General features: G+C 43.2%; 1 protein-coding gene across 11 annotated transcripts in view; it reads left to right on the top strand.

Annotated features, from left to right (window-relative positions):
* STAU2 (staufen double-stranded RNA binding protein 2) overlaps positions 1–15,790 on the top strand; it is a 296,288-nt gene that overhangs the window by 232,776 nt on the left and 47,722 nt on the right. For 6 of the 11 annotated variants that reach the window (XR_014474842.1, XM_083187265.1, XM_083187259.1 and 3 more), the window contains one exon: positions 90–140. The exons of the other annotated variants lie outside the window; for them this stretch is intronic. Coding sequence is in view for 5 of the 6 variants with exons in the window: in XM_083187265.1 (XP_083043391.1) it covers positions 90–140 (51 nt within the window). In the remaining variant the exon portion in view is untranslated. The remainder of the gene's footprint in view (positions 1–89; positions 141–15,790) is intronic. 11 annotated transcript variants of the gene reach the window in all.

Raw genomic sequence — 15,790 nt, 5'->3', positions numbered from 1 at the left:
CTATTTTCTCATTGCTAGTAATAATAAGAGTATTAATAAGTAATAACAGTCATTATAATGTTATTTATATAGGGCTCTTTCTCCAACAGGACTCAAGGTACTTTACAGACGTCAAAAACAATGCACATAGTACAGAAGATGTAAGTAAAACAGCAATAGATAAGCCACACAGACATAAAAAAAAACCTCAAGTGCACCGTAAGCATAATGCAGAAATGATGTAGACATTTTGGGTAATAGCTTCCACTGGTCATGTTTTCCACCCACATAAAGTACCAGGTGAAGCTGCCATCTTGGGTGCGCTGTTTAAGAGTACCCTGGATGGATTGTACACTCAAAATAGTTGAATAGAATTTGCGTCTCACTAAATAGTGCAAATCATTTGCAGCTGTGTGTCCAGCGTCCTTGCGTAGTTTGCGCCAGGGTTCAAGCGCCCACAAGTGATCCACTTAGGCCCCTTTCACACCGCACCTCGCACCTGGGTAATTACAGTACCATGTTGCTCATGTAACAACCCTAGTCTAAGTGCGTTGTGAAAACACCATACCTTATAACCAGGGTCAAGCAATCCGGCAACTCGACACGGGTTATAAGAAGGGTTAAACCCAGGTCTTCCTCTGTATAATGTGCGGGTTTAATGTAAATGTGTCGATCCCGGGTCCGACCTGGCTTTGCGATGTGAAAGCAGCATTATGGTCATAATCATTGTCGTCTATTTCTTTGGAGACTTCTGTACTTTCACCGTACATGTGTCCCAAAAGTCATAAGTGTGAAACGCGCCACTGTTGGTTAAGAGATGTAAGAATTGTTGGTGTGATTGTGTAGTATTAAACACGGTGAGATAAGTGCACACTATGCATTTGCATCTAATTCCACATGAGCCACATAGGGGGCGATTCGATTGTTTTTGCCACCTGCAGCAGTATTATGCGCCCTTCAGCAGCTACAATGCGGCCGTCAGCAGCTATCCAGTTGCTTTCTGCCGACGGGCATGATAACATGATTTCTGATCATGTTGACTTTTGTACACGAACACCCACCATCTGGACCCTACACCAGCCATTGTTTAAGTGAGTGGCCCAGCTTTCCCATCCTTGTCAGCCGTTAAACATCCAAGACAAACTAAGCCAGCATACCAAGTGGGACCCATCAACCATCAGGCGATCCCTTGGCAGGAGTGCGCTATCTCTCCCAAAAAGTCCATTTGCTCAAATATATCAGCCACCTATCATTTCGGACTCTCAAGGAAAAGCATTATAGGAACGGACACTATGTAGGAGCTCCCTTTGGCGATTGGGTGAATATACCCATGGTTCTGATTGTTATATATATATATATATATATATATATAATTTGGGTGCCAGCAGTCAGCTGTTGTTGCCCCATTACGCTATTCAATTGTAGCTTTATTGAACCGCGATTGGCTGCCGTTGTCCGCATTTCAGTTCACACTCTCCCCAGGGGTGGTGAGCTGAAATGATCAGAATTTTTTTTTACTCAAACAGGGCAACTTTTTATGGTGTGCCCTTTAGTATGCATAGCTAATCTGGACCATAATGAGCGCAATTAAGAAGAGTCAGCAAATATACTCTTGTGGTCTCCTGTCGCTTTAGGATGGAGATCAAAAAGTGATTAACAATTGAAATCCCCACATAATATCTAAAATATTGAGTAACTAAATAAGGTTATTTGCTTAATAAATTGATGTAATGTTCCATGAATATTCTTCTTTGCGTCTCATTCTAAATATATTAAGAGGAGGCTGCTAAACAAAGCAGCATCCAATGCAAACAATGTTTTTCCGCAATCCATGTTATGGTCGCAATAAGTAACAGATATAGCTGCGCTTATCGTTGCTGTGATATGGCCACTAGTACCTGTTTGGAACATCAGGTCGCACCCACAGCATGGAATTACAGCGCTGTACTATTACGTTACAAGTGCGAGCCTTTTCCAACGTATGTCACATGTTTGCCGTAGCAACAATGAGTTAGCAATATCTGTAATAAATAACCTTAAGCCCCTTACACACTAGACAATTTTTTAAAAGATATTGCTCAGAAGGGCTGAACATCCAGGTCGATGTTTGGCTACATTAGGTCCCAGTGATGTCGCTGAATGACATTGTCTACTGATATTGTTCAGTGTGTATGAGCAATTCATTCACCTGCGGCCTATATTGTTTACTATATCGGTAGCCGTGAGAGTCATCTAGCATAGGCAAACACATTTACTGCCCTCAAACATCACAATGGACCAGAGCGTAGCTGCCAGGAGGAAGAGACAGGAGCCTTACTATGAAGTGGGAGATGGTGAGCTTTGAAAGTGCAGTGCTGCTTCTACTGTGTTTGCGTATTTCTTTATTTATTATGATGTTTAATCTTTTCCTGACCACTTATCCTATTTAAATGTGTGAAAGAGCCTATAAACCATCTGTACTGTTAAATATTTATTTGCCACTGCCTAGTGAGCTTGTGCGTTTGTCCATGATTTCGGATTTACTCAGCCTTAGCTAAGGTACTATTTTTGGAATACAGTATTGTTCACAAAACAAGTATTAGAAAAGGTAATTATGCAACAACATTGCCGTGTCACACAGCTGGGACATGTGATGCACTATGGCAGGGGTTCCCAATCTTTTTTGAATCACGGCACCCTAGAGTATCAGAATTTTTCCACGGCACCCCTAGGCCCAAAAAAATATATATAAAATTAAGTAGATTGTGTTTATATGTGATTATTTGGTTCAGTTATGTTTTAAATGGCAGAATTTGCTTCTGATTGTACATAGTTTATGATTGGAAGCCACCAGCACTGGTTTTGTCCGTAAATAATTGATCATAAATTATTTGAATTGGTCCTGGACCACCAACCCGTGGCACCCCTGCAAGTGTCCCGGGGCACACCAGGGAGCCACGGCACACAGCTTGGGAACCACTGCACTATGAAATGACTCTACTGTATAATGCAAGTTTATGGAAGTTTTTGCAGTTTACTTTAGCCGGATAAGTTCAGCACATCAATTATAATAGGGCAGCAGATAGATGGACTTGTATAAATTGAGAAAGTAGCACTTCAGCCAGTGCCTAAACAGCTATCAACAAAAGAGTCATCAGTCTGGGGGATAACTCATTACATGTCTCTTGTGTTTACTAGACATTGCATCTTTATTTTGCTAACAGTTTTGTAAGTGTCTGTAACTCGATGGGAATTGGGGAGGGTAAGGCTGCAGACATGCAGATTTGTTTGTCCAAGTGTGGCAGCCAGACCTTCAGATGTGGCCCTACCCTGACAGATAAATTACAAACAGGATCCTAAGTGATCAGTCAGGTTGGGAAATATACTGATGCTGTTAACTATTTATTTATTTACAGTTTCTTATATAGCGCAGCAGATTCCGTTGCGCTTTACAATAGTAGACAGTGATAAGACAAACTGGGTAACAACAGCATACCTCCCAACAGTCCCGATTTCAGCGGGACAGTCCCGATTATCAGGGCCTGTCCCGCTGTCCCACCCGCGGTCGGTGGTGTCCCGCGGTGTGGGGGGGCTGTTGGGAGTCCCCCCTGTCGGCTGCTAAACAGCGGGGAATAAACGTTGTGCGCATGCGCACAGCGTCTATTCCCGCAGCCAGGGTGCTGGGGGCATGGCTAGAGGCTCACAGAGCCTCTGGGTCATGCCCCCATAGCGGTAAAATGGGGGCGTGGCCTCGCGGGGGAGCTGCGAGTATAGACCACGCCCCCGAAATTAGGCCACACCCCCGAAATTTCCAGCGTCCCGCATCGACGTTGCCAAAAGTTGGGAGGAATGCAACAGGCAGACTTGGAGGTAGGAGGGCCCAGCTGCAAGCTTACAATCTATAGAACTATTATTATTATTATTACATTTTATTTATAAGGCACCACAAGTGGTTGGCGGCAGCCTGCATATGGCGCACATTAGAACAATACAGGGTACACAATACTAAACATAACAGTAACTGGAAAAATAAAATAAAGAGTCTTGTTGCTCTCATCTGAACACCTTAATGGCCAAATAAGCACACGAGAACCAGCTTTCTGTTTAGAATAAATAACATTTTTATAAAAAAATGTCAAAAAAAATATTTTTAAAAAAAGTTTCTTTTTTTATCCATTAAAAAATGGTCCATTTATTGGAATGAAGCTGAAGGATTCTGATAATACTCCTGTGCTCCTTCTTCGGATGCAGCACGCAAATCTGTGATACTGACAAGGGGCTATACGGTCACTAGGGTGAAAAGAGGAAGTTAGACATGCATTGGGTCGACCACTGAAGGTCAACATGCATGAAGGTTGGGTTGACATGGGGGTTTTTCACTTTTTTTTTGCGCTAACTTGCCAACAGGTGGTATTTCATGCCCTACCATCCACTAGGGCTTGGTGGGAGAATAAAATAGCGTGCCAAGCGTAGCGGGTCACTGTGCCCAAAGCACGGCGCACTTTTTGTGTGCCCATGTCGACTGTGTCAACATTCGGGATAAAAACCCCATGTTGACTTTTTGACCGTCGACCTTCCCCATATAGACCTAATGCTTGTGTTGGCCCAATGGCCCTGTCAACCTAACCCCATGTTGGCCTTCAGTCATGTCAACCTTGATGATGTCGACCTAATCCATGTTGGCCTTCCTCTTGTCGACCCTATGACCCATACCCGGCAGAATGGGTCTTTTTTTTTTTTTGTACTTGTTTAGTTTCACGGCGCCCGATATATCGGATGTGATATTGGCCGATATATTGGATGAAATAACGGCCGATATATCGATGCGATCCGATGCGATTTTTGACCTGTTCATAACACAACTATCCACTACGCATGGAGTTGATTTTATATAGTGTGGCGAGCGCAGTAATCGGAGGCCGCTCGCTATTCTCGCCACGCTTTGGGCTTGGTGGCTCGCTGTGCTCACCACACTATATAAAATCAACTCCATGCATAGTGGATAGTGGCGTTATGAACAGGTCAAAAATTGGATCGGATGGCATCCGATATATCAGCCGATATCGCATTCCGATATATCGGGCGCTGTGAAACTAAACAAGTACCTTTTTTCCTTTAGACATCTCTTGCAGCAGTAACAAGAAATCCATGTCCTGTCCACAAAGCCTGATTCGACAGCATCACACCCTGCGGGACAGGTGCAGTGACATCACAAACCCACAGGATGTGGTTCACACTGAACTTGAATATTGTAAATTAAACTTCGTCTCCTAATGAGTAAGTTTGTAGCATGTGATTTGCCCGGCATTTAGCAGCTCCCAGTCACTGGCCAGTACATAAGAACTGCTTTGTTTCTAAAAGCTCATTAATAAGCTTGCATTCCTTGGTTTTGGCCAATGGGCGCGTTTGTTGCATGTGATACGCCTAGCAGTGTTTTATACGATGGTTTTGTTGTTTTAATTGTAATGGCGAAGTGTATTTTTTTAGCATTCTTTCGTTTATCCCTCCCTGTGGTTTGTCGTTTTTCCCAGTATGATCAGATTTCAATATATATATATGGGAAGAATTATCAGATCAGTTTTTTCTCCGGCATGACAGCACTAAGTCCGCCTGGAATTTGGGCTTCCCTCACGTTGCAGAATATTGTGTAAATCAGGCTCTCGGGTTTCAGAGAGAGGCACGGGGTTGCACAGCATCCATTTGTCAAGTTGATTGCACATCGGTGAATTAGCATTAGGTCTTCTTTGAACAGATATGAAATGCAAAGATCTTCTTTCTGTCTTTCTCCCTAAACATCTCTGTCTTCTAAAGAAAGACCTCTTAGAAAAACAAGACGATACCACAGAGGAATCAGTCACTCAAACTGTCTGCCTGGTTTTGTTTAGGAAATGGCTTTTAAGTTGGCGGAGCAGAAAATTAGCAGAAGATTATTGAAGGTGCAGATACTATCCAGCTTGGTGGCCTTACGTGATGGTGTCAGCAGAGTTAGATATCACACTGCTTTTATATATACTGTAGTTATATATACTGTAGTTTTGCAAGATTACAATTCACTAAGCTCTGTCTCTTTGCGTATTCCATTAGTCCTTGGTTAATATATAGCTTTATTTTGTTTCTTTATGTTCGTGTTTGGATTTAGTCCTTAACACTGACAACTAGTAATCACATAACTTTTCATTGCTTTGAACTTAGATTAAGGAACACGGAAGGGCACCGTTATGTAATTATACCAATAAGACTGAATACACAAGCTCGCAGAACTGTATCGCTACAGTTCCATTATATGTAGCTGTACAAAGGAAGATTGTAGTAGACTAAAGGAATAAAAAGGCACAGTTGTTGTTATAATTCTTAATATTTACGGTTCCACAGTGTTCAAATAGCAAATCCTACAAGGAAATAAATGCATGCATGAAAACAGCAGGTAGGGAGGGCCCTGCTCAGGGGAGAGGTTACAGTAGGTTAGGAAAAGGGAAGAGCAATACAAACTGGAGTGTTTGCTCAGGTTGCTGGTTGTGACAGTTGTGAGTGTGGACCAATGTGAGTAGTATAGGTGGCAGTCGGGTAGGCATTAGCAGTGATGGCACTAGTAAAAACGTGGGACGACTTCAGAAAGCGTTCAAAGACTGGAAAGAGAGTGATAAGTGTGGCAAGGAATTCTGCAGGGGGGCAGTGGCACAGCAGGAGTCTTTTTGGCACTACTGAGAGGTTGGCTATCATAGATGCAAGGACGTGCAGGCCAGAGATAGATCTCAGCCTGAGGGAGAGTATATCAAGATAAGCTTTCATGTTATTCGGAACAGTTGTTTATATTGCGCTCCCCTGTTCTAGAGCTTTACAGAGAAAATGTAGCCATTCCCATCAGGCCCTGCCCCAGTGGTGCTTACAGTCTATGTTCCCTAACACACACATGCACACACATACACATATGTTGGGAGATCGTTTACCTCCCAGAAAATAAGTATTTTTACCCTTATTATACATGGCAGCAGCTGCGTGACAATATTCATGCTTTATTGGTATACAGTACATAACAGAAAGACATTTGCTACGTATATAGTGCACCCATATACTGCAGCACTGTACAGAGACTATGTAGCCATTTCCATCAGAAGCCAAATGGAGAGAGCACAGTGGTGAGGCAGGAGGCTGCTATGAGGTGGTGGCGTTGTGCTGCAGCGGTGAGGAGACACAGATATACATCACCCCTACAATAGGTGGCACATCCTGATTTGTGCCATTGCAAGGCCTTTTTCACTAGTATATTGTATGTGTTTTACATGTTTACCGTAAGTAAGGCACTTTCAATGAGTGCTATCTCCCAATGCGGCCCTCAGACTAGAAGAGGGGTGCACCATATTCCTAGAACATGTTATCCTGTTAGAGGGACGTTGTTGCCTAGCAGGATATACAAGTCTATTGGTGCTAGCGGTGGCTGCCTGTGGTGTGCGGTATACTATGTATTATTACTTAGCCGGGCTGGTCTCCTTTCTGGCTGTGATAGCACAATATTGCATTGCCAATGTTATTAGGTATGCAGAATGTTAATATGTATAATGTATTTCAGATCCCACAGAGGTCCACACATTAGCCTTATGCACTTTCTTTAATGGAAGAATACAATAAATGGTACTTGTGTATTATCAGTGCACCCGGCTACGTTACGTTTTCAACCTAGGCTAAGCTACGTTGTCAGCGTAGCCGGCGCCGTGATAAAAACAGGAGTCAGCAGGGTGGTGTGGTTTATACTTACCCTCCTCCAGCCCGGGCAGCGCGTCGATCCCTGCGATCCACTGTGACTCCCCGGCAGTCGCATTCAGTCCCCCTGCTCCGGCACTCGCAGCGGACGCTGTACGTAATTCAGCATAGTGCCGCTGGCGGTGCATCACATGGTTTCCCTGCTCCCTCAGCGGCACTACGCTAATTGCGTACAGCATCCATGGCGAGTCCCGGAGCAGCGGCACTGAATGTGACTGCTGGGAAATCACTGTGGATCGCGGGGAGTCAGCGGGAATTGACGCAGTGCCCGGGTCAGAGGAGGGTAAGTATAGACCAGCCATTATACCCCCACTATCCACGTCATACCCCCACTTTCCACGTGATACCCCCAGTATCCACATTGGCTCACCACGCTTCGGGCTCGCCACACTTTAAAAAATCCACTCCACGCCGACGTGGATAGTGGGGATATTAAGCATTGTGTATTTTTAGGGCTCCAGAGCCACTTGCGTAGCCAGAATAGTGCTGTATTGGTATTCTCAATACACCACTACAAAATGGGCACCCTGATAATACACAATTACCCAATAAATACATTGTATAGTTTCAAAATGCAGACCCTCTATAATATAGTATAGCTAGCATCATCTTGCCGGTGGGGAAGTTTTCAGGAGACAACGTGTGAGATGCTGGATATGTCTGACCTTCACATCATTCACTAGCATCAGCGGGTTTGCAGTGCCCAGTTCCATGCACCGTGGAGTGAAATGTAGCGGAGGGGACATATGCTGAGGGCTGCCTACAGATCTTACTGTAGCTCTGAAGAGAAAAGATTGCTATGCAGGTAGTTATTACCCACCGTCATGTGTCTGCTGACTCAGCCTGTTGGCTCCAGCACTGTGTAATGTGAGATTGCTCCTTTGAGCCAATTATACATGCCTGATATTAATCACTGTAAGTTATCACTGCAGTAAAGTAGATTTCACGTACAAAGTAGTGGTTATCTTTCAATGCCACCTTCCTCTTCTATTTATCACTATAATGGCACATATCTTGTGCACCACTCAGTCCTGTTAATGTCGATCTGTGTTGCTGAGGAATAAACTGCGTGAGAAGTATTTCCCTTCAATCTGTTCTCCATATATTTAGCACAGCCCGGCAGTACTCTTCCACTTTGTTCAGTATTTCAAATGGGAGTTGAATCGGATATATAGAGGACATCTCCAGTGTTCTACACAGGATCAATATCACAGGCGCTCCACCCAATTCTTTTTTCATGACCCTGTTGATGACACTATTCAGCTAGCTCCCCCAAAGGGAGTGACCAGCATAGCATTACAAGCATTGCATTCATGTGACCTATATACAGAGCTCAATAGTGGCCCTAGCAATGGGTTCTGCCTCAGATCAGAGTCATGCCACTCCCACCAGTGTTCTGCCCATCTTCAAGAGGTAGAGATACATTCTCTTTTGGTCAAGCGGTGGCAAGACACAGCCCTATGCTGTTCTCTTCTGACTGGATTTTCCAGTCACTAACCTCTTAAAGGTCCTGGGTAGACAGTGATTCTGTATCAGCATTCCTCTCTATTGTTGTACATGCTGGGATTTTTTACTGAATTGTTTCTGAAACAGTCGAGAGGGAAGCTCAGCCAATCGCCAACAATTTTTCCATGTGTGATTGGCTTGGCAGGGGTGTGGATCATTTTATCGACCATAGTTAGGTCGACACCATTGGGTCGACAGGTGGGAAGGTCGACAGGGTTATAGGTCAACATGTGTGAAGGTCGACAGGTGTCTTGGTCAACATGGGACAAGGTCGACATATGCGTTAGGTGGACAGGCCGTTAGGTCGACATGGGTTTTTTCACTGTTTTTTTACCCGAATGTCGACATGGACACAGTTGGAAGTGAACCGCAGCCCCTCACATCGCTCGCTGCGCTCGCAATGCTTCGGGCACGGTGCCTCGCTGCGCTCGGCACACTATTTTATTCTCCCATCACGCCCTAGTGGATGGTAGGGCATGAAATACCGCCTGTCAGCACGTCGGCTCAAAAAACGACCTGTCAACCTAACCCATGTCGACCTTGTCCCATGTTGACCTAGACACCTGTCGACTTTCACCCATGTCGACCTAGAACCCTGTCGACCTTCCCACCTGTCAACCCAATGGTGTCGACCTAAGTGAGGTCGACAATACGACTGTATCCCCTTGGCAGATGCTGACCTCCAGCCTTATTGAAAACAATGAGGCTGGAGGTCATCACCTGTTCAGCCAGTCATACGGAAAATAATGGAACTGGGGGAAAGCAATATAATATTTCTGTGATAGTATTCCAGCCAGCCCTGGCTGATAAGAAATTTTGGTGTTTGTAGTTCCGCAAGCACCATCTATCATCTAAGCATGTCTAAGCAGTTAATGGTTTAAACCATTGAGATTATTTTGTTGTAGGTGATCATGCTAAATTGGCATATCACTCTTCAGTGTATAGATTATATGGTGTGACTTAAAATAATGTATTTTCTGTCTCCTGAACCATCGTTATGTCTTAAAATATGACATATTACAGTATACTGGTCAGAAACCAGGTGTGAGTACTAAACACAAATCATAAGTGCATGCTTCCAAGGAATAAAAATATACATTTGCTCTTAATTAGACTTTGCTGTATTGAGCATTAGTTAGGTAATGTTCTTTTGTTTTATTTTTCTCTCCCATAGTTATCTAATTAAAGTGTAAGCTCAGCAGGCAGGGAATTGTTCCCCCAAGTGTTTTGCTTGTAATAATATTATACGCTTTCTTTTGTAATTTATGTTTAAGAGTAATGTAGAGAGTTACATACCAGAGAGAACTATAAAACTGGTGCATGCATTAATTACATACATTTTGTGTTTTATATCCTGGCGCAGTTCCGGGGAGAAATGCCTATGGCAATCTGCAAGCGTTTCCCACTCTCTCACTCCTCGCACTGGATGGGAAACGTGTAACCTAGAGTTTCCTTCATAGACAAGAGCTGACAGTATAAATTCACAGACTTTCATATCGCCCCGTAAAAACCCCATCCCAGCAGCCTCATGGGCAGTGCTGAGAGATCACCGGAGAAAAGAAGCAATATGATACATTTCAACACAATATAGATTATGTGGGCAGTGAATCAGCTACTAATTACATATTAATAGTTATATCACCTGGTTTGGATTGTGGCCAGCACATTATGAAATAACATACGGTACCAACTGCAGAAAGATCCGGGTACTTAACTACCTTTTGACTACAATTGGACAACAGTTAAAAATAATTGTAACTTTTTCGCCCAGTTTTTGGCTTATCACTGTGCCTGAGTCGATTGTTGCAGGTTTATTTTTTTGTCTGTTTGGTTTACAGGATAGATCAAAGGCAATTTTGTTTAGCAATTTATTCAAGTAAATCTTTCTTTACTGACATTTCCGATGGGAAAATAGTGTCTTTAGGAGAAAGACTATTATGGATGGCAAATATTCTCTCTGTGCAGCTCTGCAACTTTATGTAAATAACTCTCCCAAAAAATATAGGCAACATGTATTGCCTTAACTCGTTTTTCATTATGTTTATGCACTTTAAAGTCCAAATTTATTGTTCAACTAGTTAAAATCCCATCAAAATGATGGCTCAAAATCCCCAGCTCCTATCTGCTCCTACTGCCAATCTCTCTTCACAGCTCCCTCTATCCATATCCAGCAAGCTTGAAACCGATCAGTGTCCCTGCAAAATTGATTTCACTTTCTGTTATGAGATATTTTAGCACAACATTTTTTATTTGTTCTCAAGTGGTCAGTGGTGGTACTTCACCTCGTAGAGGTGAGGAGTAGTTAGGTAATTAGCCATATATATATATATATATATATATATATATATATATATATATATATATATATATATATATATATATATACACACACAGTCCAGAGATCCGCACTCCCATCCAGGTGTATTTTGAAAAAATTGTGGTGCTCCCCTAGGGAAAGGGAAATTTTCCAAAAGTAGCAAACAGTCCGGTTTTTTAAGCCAGAGAGGGCACTCACCACCATAGTAGGTACAACGCTTATTTATTCAGGAGTAGTAGACAGGCATAGTCGTCAACGTTTCAACCCCGGAGGGCCGTTTTCAAGACAGCTATAGAGATCAGTGTGTCATGCCTGGCTTGCTGTGGTGACACTCTGATCTCTATAGCTGTCTTGAAAACGGCCCTTCGGGGTTGAAACGTTGACGACTATGCCTGTCTACTACTCCTGAATAAATAAGCGTTGTACCTACTGTGGTGGTGAGTGCCCTCTCTGGCTTAAAAAACCGGACTGTTTGCTATATATATATATATATATATATATATATATATATATATTTACATAGTATGTGGTATACCATTTATTATTGGATTTATGTATGATTACTTAGAATATGAGGGTGGAGGTACCTTGCTTGGCACAGGTTAATCCGCCTGTCAGCGCAAGCAAGACAGTCTCTGCAGTGGTGGCTGCACTCTCCAAACCTCCTTGCGGGACGGATATTCGGAATCTAGGACTGGATTCTGTTAACAACGGATGCCAGCCTCCTAGGCTGGGGGGCGGTGACACAAGGGGTGCATTTTCAAGGGAAATGGACACCTTTGGAAGTGCAGCTCCATATCAACAACTTGGAGCTGAGAGCGTTCTATTACACTCTATTGCAGGCTCACTCCCTCTTGGAACATTGGGCGATCCAGGTCCAGTTGGACAACTCAAAGACAGTTGCATATATAACCTGGCAAGGAGAGACAAAGAGCAGGGCCTGCATGAGGGAAGCCACCAAGATCCTTGCCTGGACAGAGCTTCACACAGTTATCTTCGTTCCCGGGGATGGACAACTGGGAAGCGGACTTTCTCAGCCGCCATGCTTTCAGTATGCACATGCATTGTCACATACCGTATAGAGCAGGCATGTCCAAAGTCAGGCCCGGGGGCCAAATTGCGGCCCGTGCTGTCATTTCAAGCGGCCTCCACCTGGAAACGGGCAGAGCATCAGTTGTGGGAAGCACAGAACACTAAAGGTGGGGCCCCGTGAGCGCGCCTTTACCTTACTGTCTGCTGCAGTGAGGAGGTGCCGGCCGCCACAGTCAGATGTGTTTGGCGTCCTATCCCTGCTGCTGCAATCGTATATCACCCTACTCCACAATCACAGTGACAGCAGTGTTTGGGGAGGGGGGCAGCAAGGGGGAAGCTTGCTCCCGTAACATGCAGAGTGGAGGAGGGCGGCAGCAGGAGCCCAACCATCTCCTGTCCTTGCAGTTCCTGCTTTGCCTCTCCATCCTCTGGCTCACACAAGGGGCTGGGAAACATACAGAGAAGGGAGGGGGCAGGCAGGGGGACATACAGTCAATGGGAACAGAGTAGGGGACATACAGTGAAGGAGGCAGTGATTGCCATTCAGAGAAGGGGGAGCAGGGCTGGGGACATACAGTGAATGGAAGCAGAGTGGGGTACATAGTGAATGGGGGTCATACAGTGAATTGGAGTCATACAGTGAAGGAGGGTCAGGCTTGGGGACATACAATGAATGGAGGCACTGATGGACATTGAGAAGGGGGCAGGCTTGGGGGACAGAGTGAATGGGTGCAGAGTGGGGAACATACAGTGAATGAGGGACATACAGTGAAAAAGGGGCAGGCTGGGGGACATACAGTGAATGGGTCAGGCTGGGGGAAATACAGTGAATGGAAGCAGAGTGGGGTACATAGTGAATTGGAGTCATACAGTGAAGGAGGGTCAGACTTGGGGACATACAATGAATGGAGGCACTGATGGACATTGAGAAGGGGGGCAGGCTTGGGGGACAGAGTGAATGGGTGCAGAGTGGGGAACATACAGTGAATGAGGGACATACAATGAAGGAGGGGCAGGCTGGAGGACATACAGTGAATGGGTCAGGCTGGGGGAAATACAGTGAAGGGGCAGGCTTGGGGACATAGAGTGAATGGGGGCAGAGTGGGGGACCATTCTGATGTGATTAATGATTCAAAGAATGTCAGGCTGAATGGTCGGCCCCCACTCATTTACACTTCACCAAATCTGGCCCTCGTCGCAAAAAGTTTGGACACCCCTGGTATAGAGCATCCTAATTTTGCAGCTGTAATTGTTTTGATAATATTAAGACTAATAATGAAATACTGTATTACAATTCATGCTCCACACTATGGTTCATTAACATGATTATTCAGCAGTAAGCGAAACCGTATTCCATTTTTTTCAACAGAAGAAATATACACTAGCAGTAATCAAGCTATGTCAGACTGAATGCAGACATGGGCCCGGGGTTAGGTGTCTGCACAGATCAATCTTGAGAGTTTATTTTTCCTATCAACCATTGTGATCACTTTGCTACGGCCACTACATTCCTCATTTCCTCAGTTGACTGATGATTTTTATTACAAAGAGTAATAGATAGAAAAGGAGTCCATGTAATGTGAGATTGATGCAGCATCCAGGTATAGCTTTTTGTTTAGCATGTGTTATACAGGTGAAAACATATTTTACGTGTTCATCTTAAATAATACTTAAAAAAAACATAAGAACTTCAACCATCATTTATTTAGTGTCCACTATTGAAGCCGGAATTGAAGTTTCTAAGAACTTGTAGTTCTATATCCGCCTGCAAGTTCCCAGATCAAATCTAATATTTTTGTTATTTTTCTAAATCTTTTCAGGATTCGGTATGAAATACCGACGGTCAAAATGCCAACATTTAAAATCCCGACAAGGTCAAAATACCGACATATAGAATTTAGACAGGTGAAACAGTTGACATGACTTTCGGTCGACAGGTCGCAATGTTGACATGGGTTTTTCCACTGTTTTTTGTTATATGTTCTAGGAGGGAACCATTAAGGTCACTTTAGGAGAAATCGGTTTCTTTGCTTTCTCTCGATGTATGTATACTGTATACTTGAACTTTTTAAATCGATACATTTTTTTTCAAAGAGTGCCGTCTGCTCCGATTATGTGCTAGCTAATTTTTGGAAAATGTGTATATACTTTTCCATTTACTATTTACTATTGGTCATTTATACATTTACTTAGATGCCCTTGGTTTCTGGTGCAGAATGCTTCCCTATTTTTCATTGTTTAACATAAACCTTATTATAAGGTCTATGGATTACGTCACATAAGAAGGATAGAATACATTTATTTTATTTAACAGTTTCTTATATAGTGCACACATATTCTGCAGCGCTTTACAGAGAATATTAGAACATTCACATAAGGATGTAATACAATTTTGCTCTGAAATATAATGAACTGAAACCGCAAACAGCCCAAATTATTGGAAAAATTGGAAAGGTGTTCATTTTATAAGAGTATATGGTCAGCTGCGTTTTCATACATGTTTTATGTGTATTTTTCTGTTAAAAAAATGATTGATTGGTGGTTAGCTAGATAGATGTAGTATTTAAAAAAAGCAGGCACTGAAAAATACAAAGGTTTTTGGAACCCTGTTCCTGATTATGTCATATTTACTGAGCGGTTCAGGAACTGAGATAATGGGTCTGGACATAATTAATTATTAACTACCTTTTAATCATTAGCCAGTCTTCACAGACTGGTTTGTAATGTTTACTGACCATTGACTAGGAATTCCTGCAGTATTCAGTTTAAATACAAAGTAATGTACTGCTGTGTAACAGACAAACACTTCATTATGTCTTACTGGTACAACGTTATGTCCTACTGGTACAACATTTTGTAACCTTGTCAGTTTACATTCAGTAACTAATAGTGTAAGAATAATAATAACCAAGAACTTGGTAAACACAGAGACCTATTCCTTTTGGGATAAACCTTCTTGGTGTACATATTTAGCCACGCTTTTCTTTAGTCTACAGTACATGAACATTGTCATCTGCACACACAGAAAAGGCTTTATAGCAGGGCTGGGCAACACTGGCCCTCCAGATGTTGATCTACACATCCCAGCATGCCTTGCATCAGTTTCAGCATGGCCACATAGCAAAACTAATGCAAAGCATCCTGGGATGTGTAGTTCATTAACATCTGGAGGGCCGGTGTTGCCCAGCCCTGCTTTATAGTATAGTTTGCAGAAATTAG

This window comes from Crinia signifera, chromosome 5 (genome assembly GCF_055691185.1).
Source record: "Crinia signifera chromosome 5, ASM5569118v1, whole genome shotgun sequence".
Lineage (NCBI taxonomy): Eukaryota > Metazoa > Chordata > Amphibia > Anura > Myobatrachidae > Crinia > Crinia signifera.
This window is presented reverse-complemented; position numbering and strand designations above follow the sequence as displayed.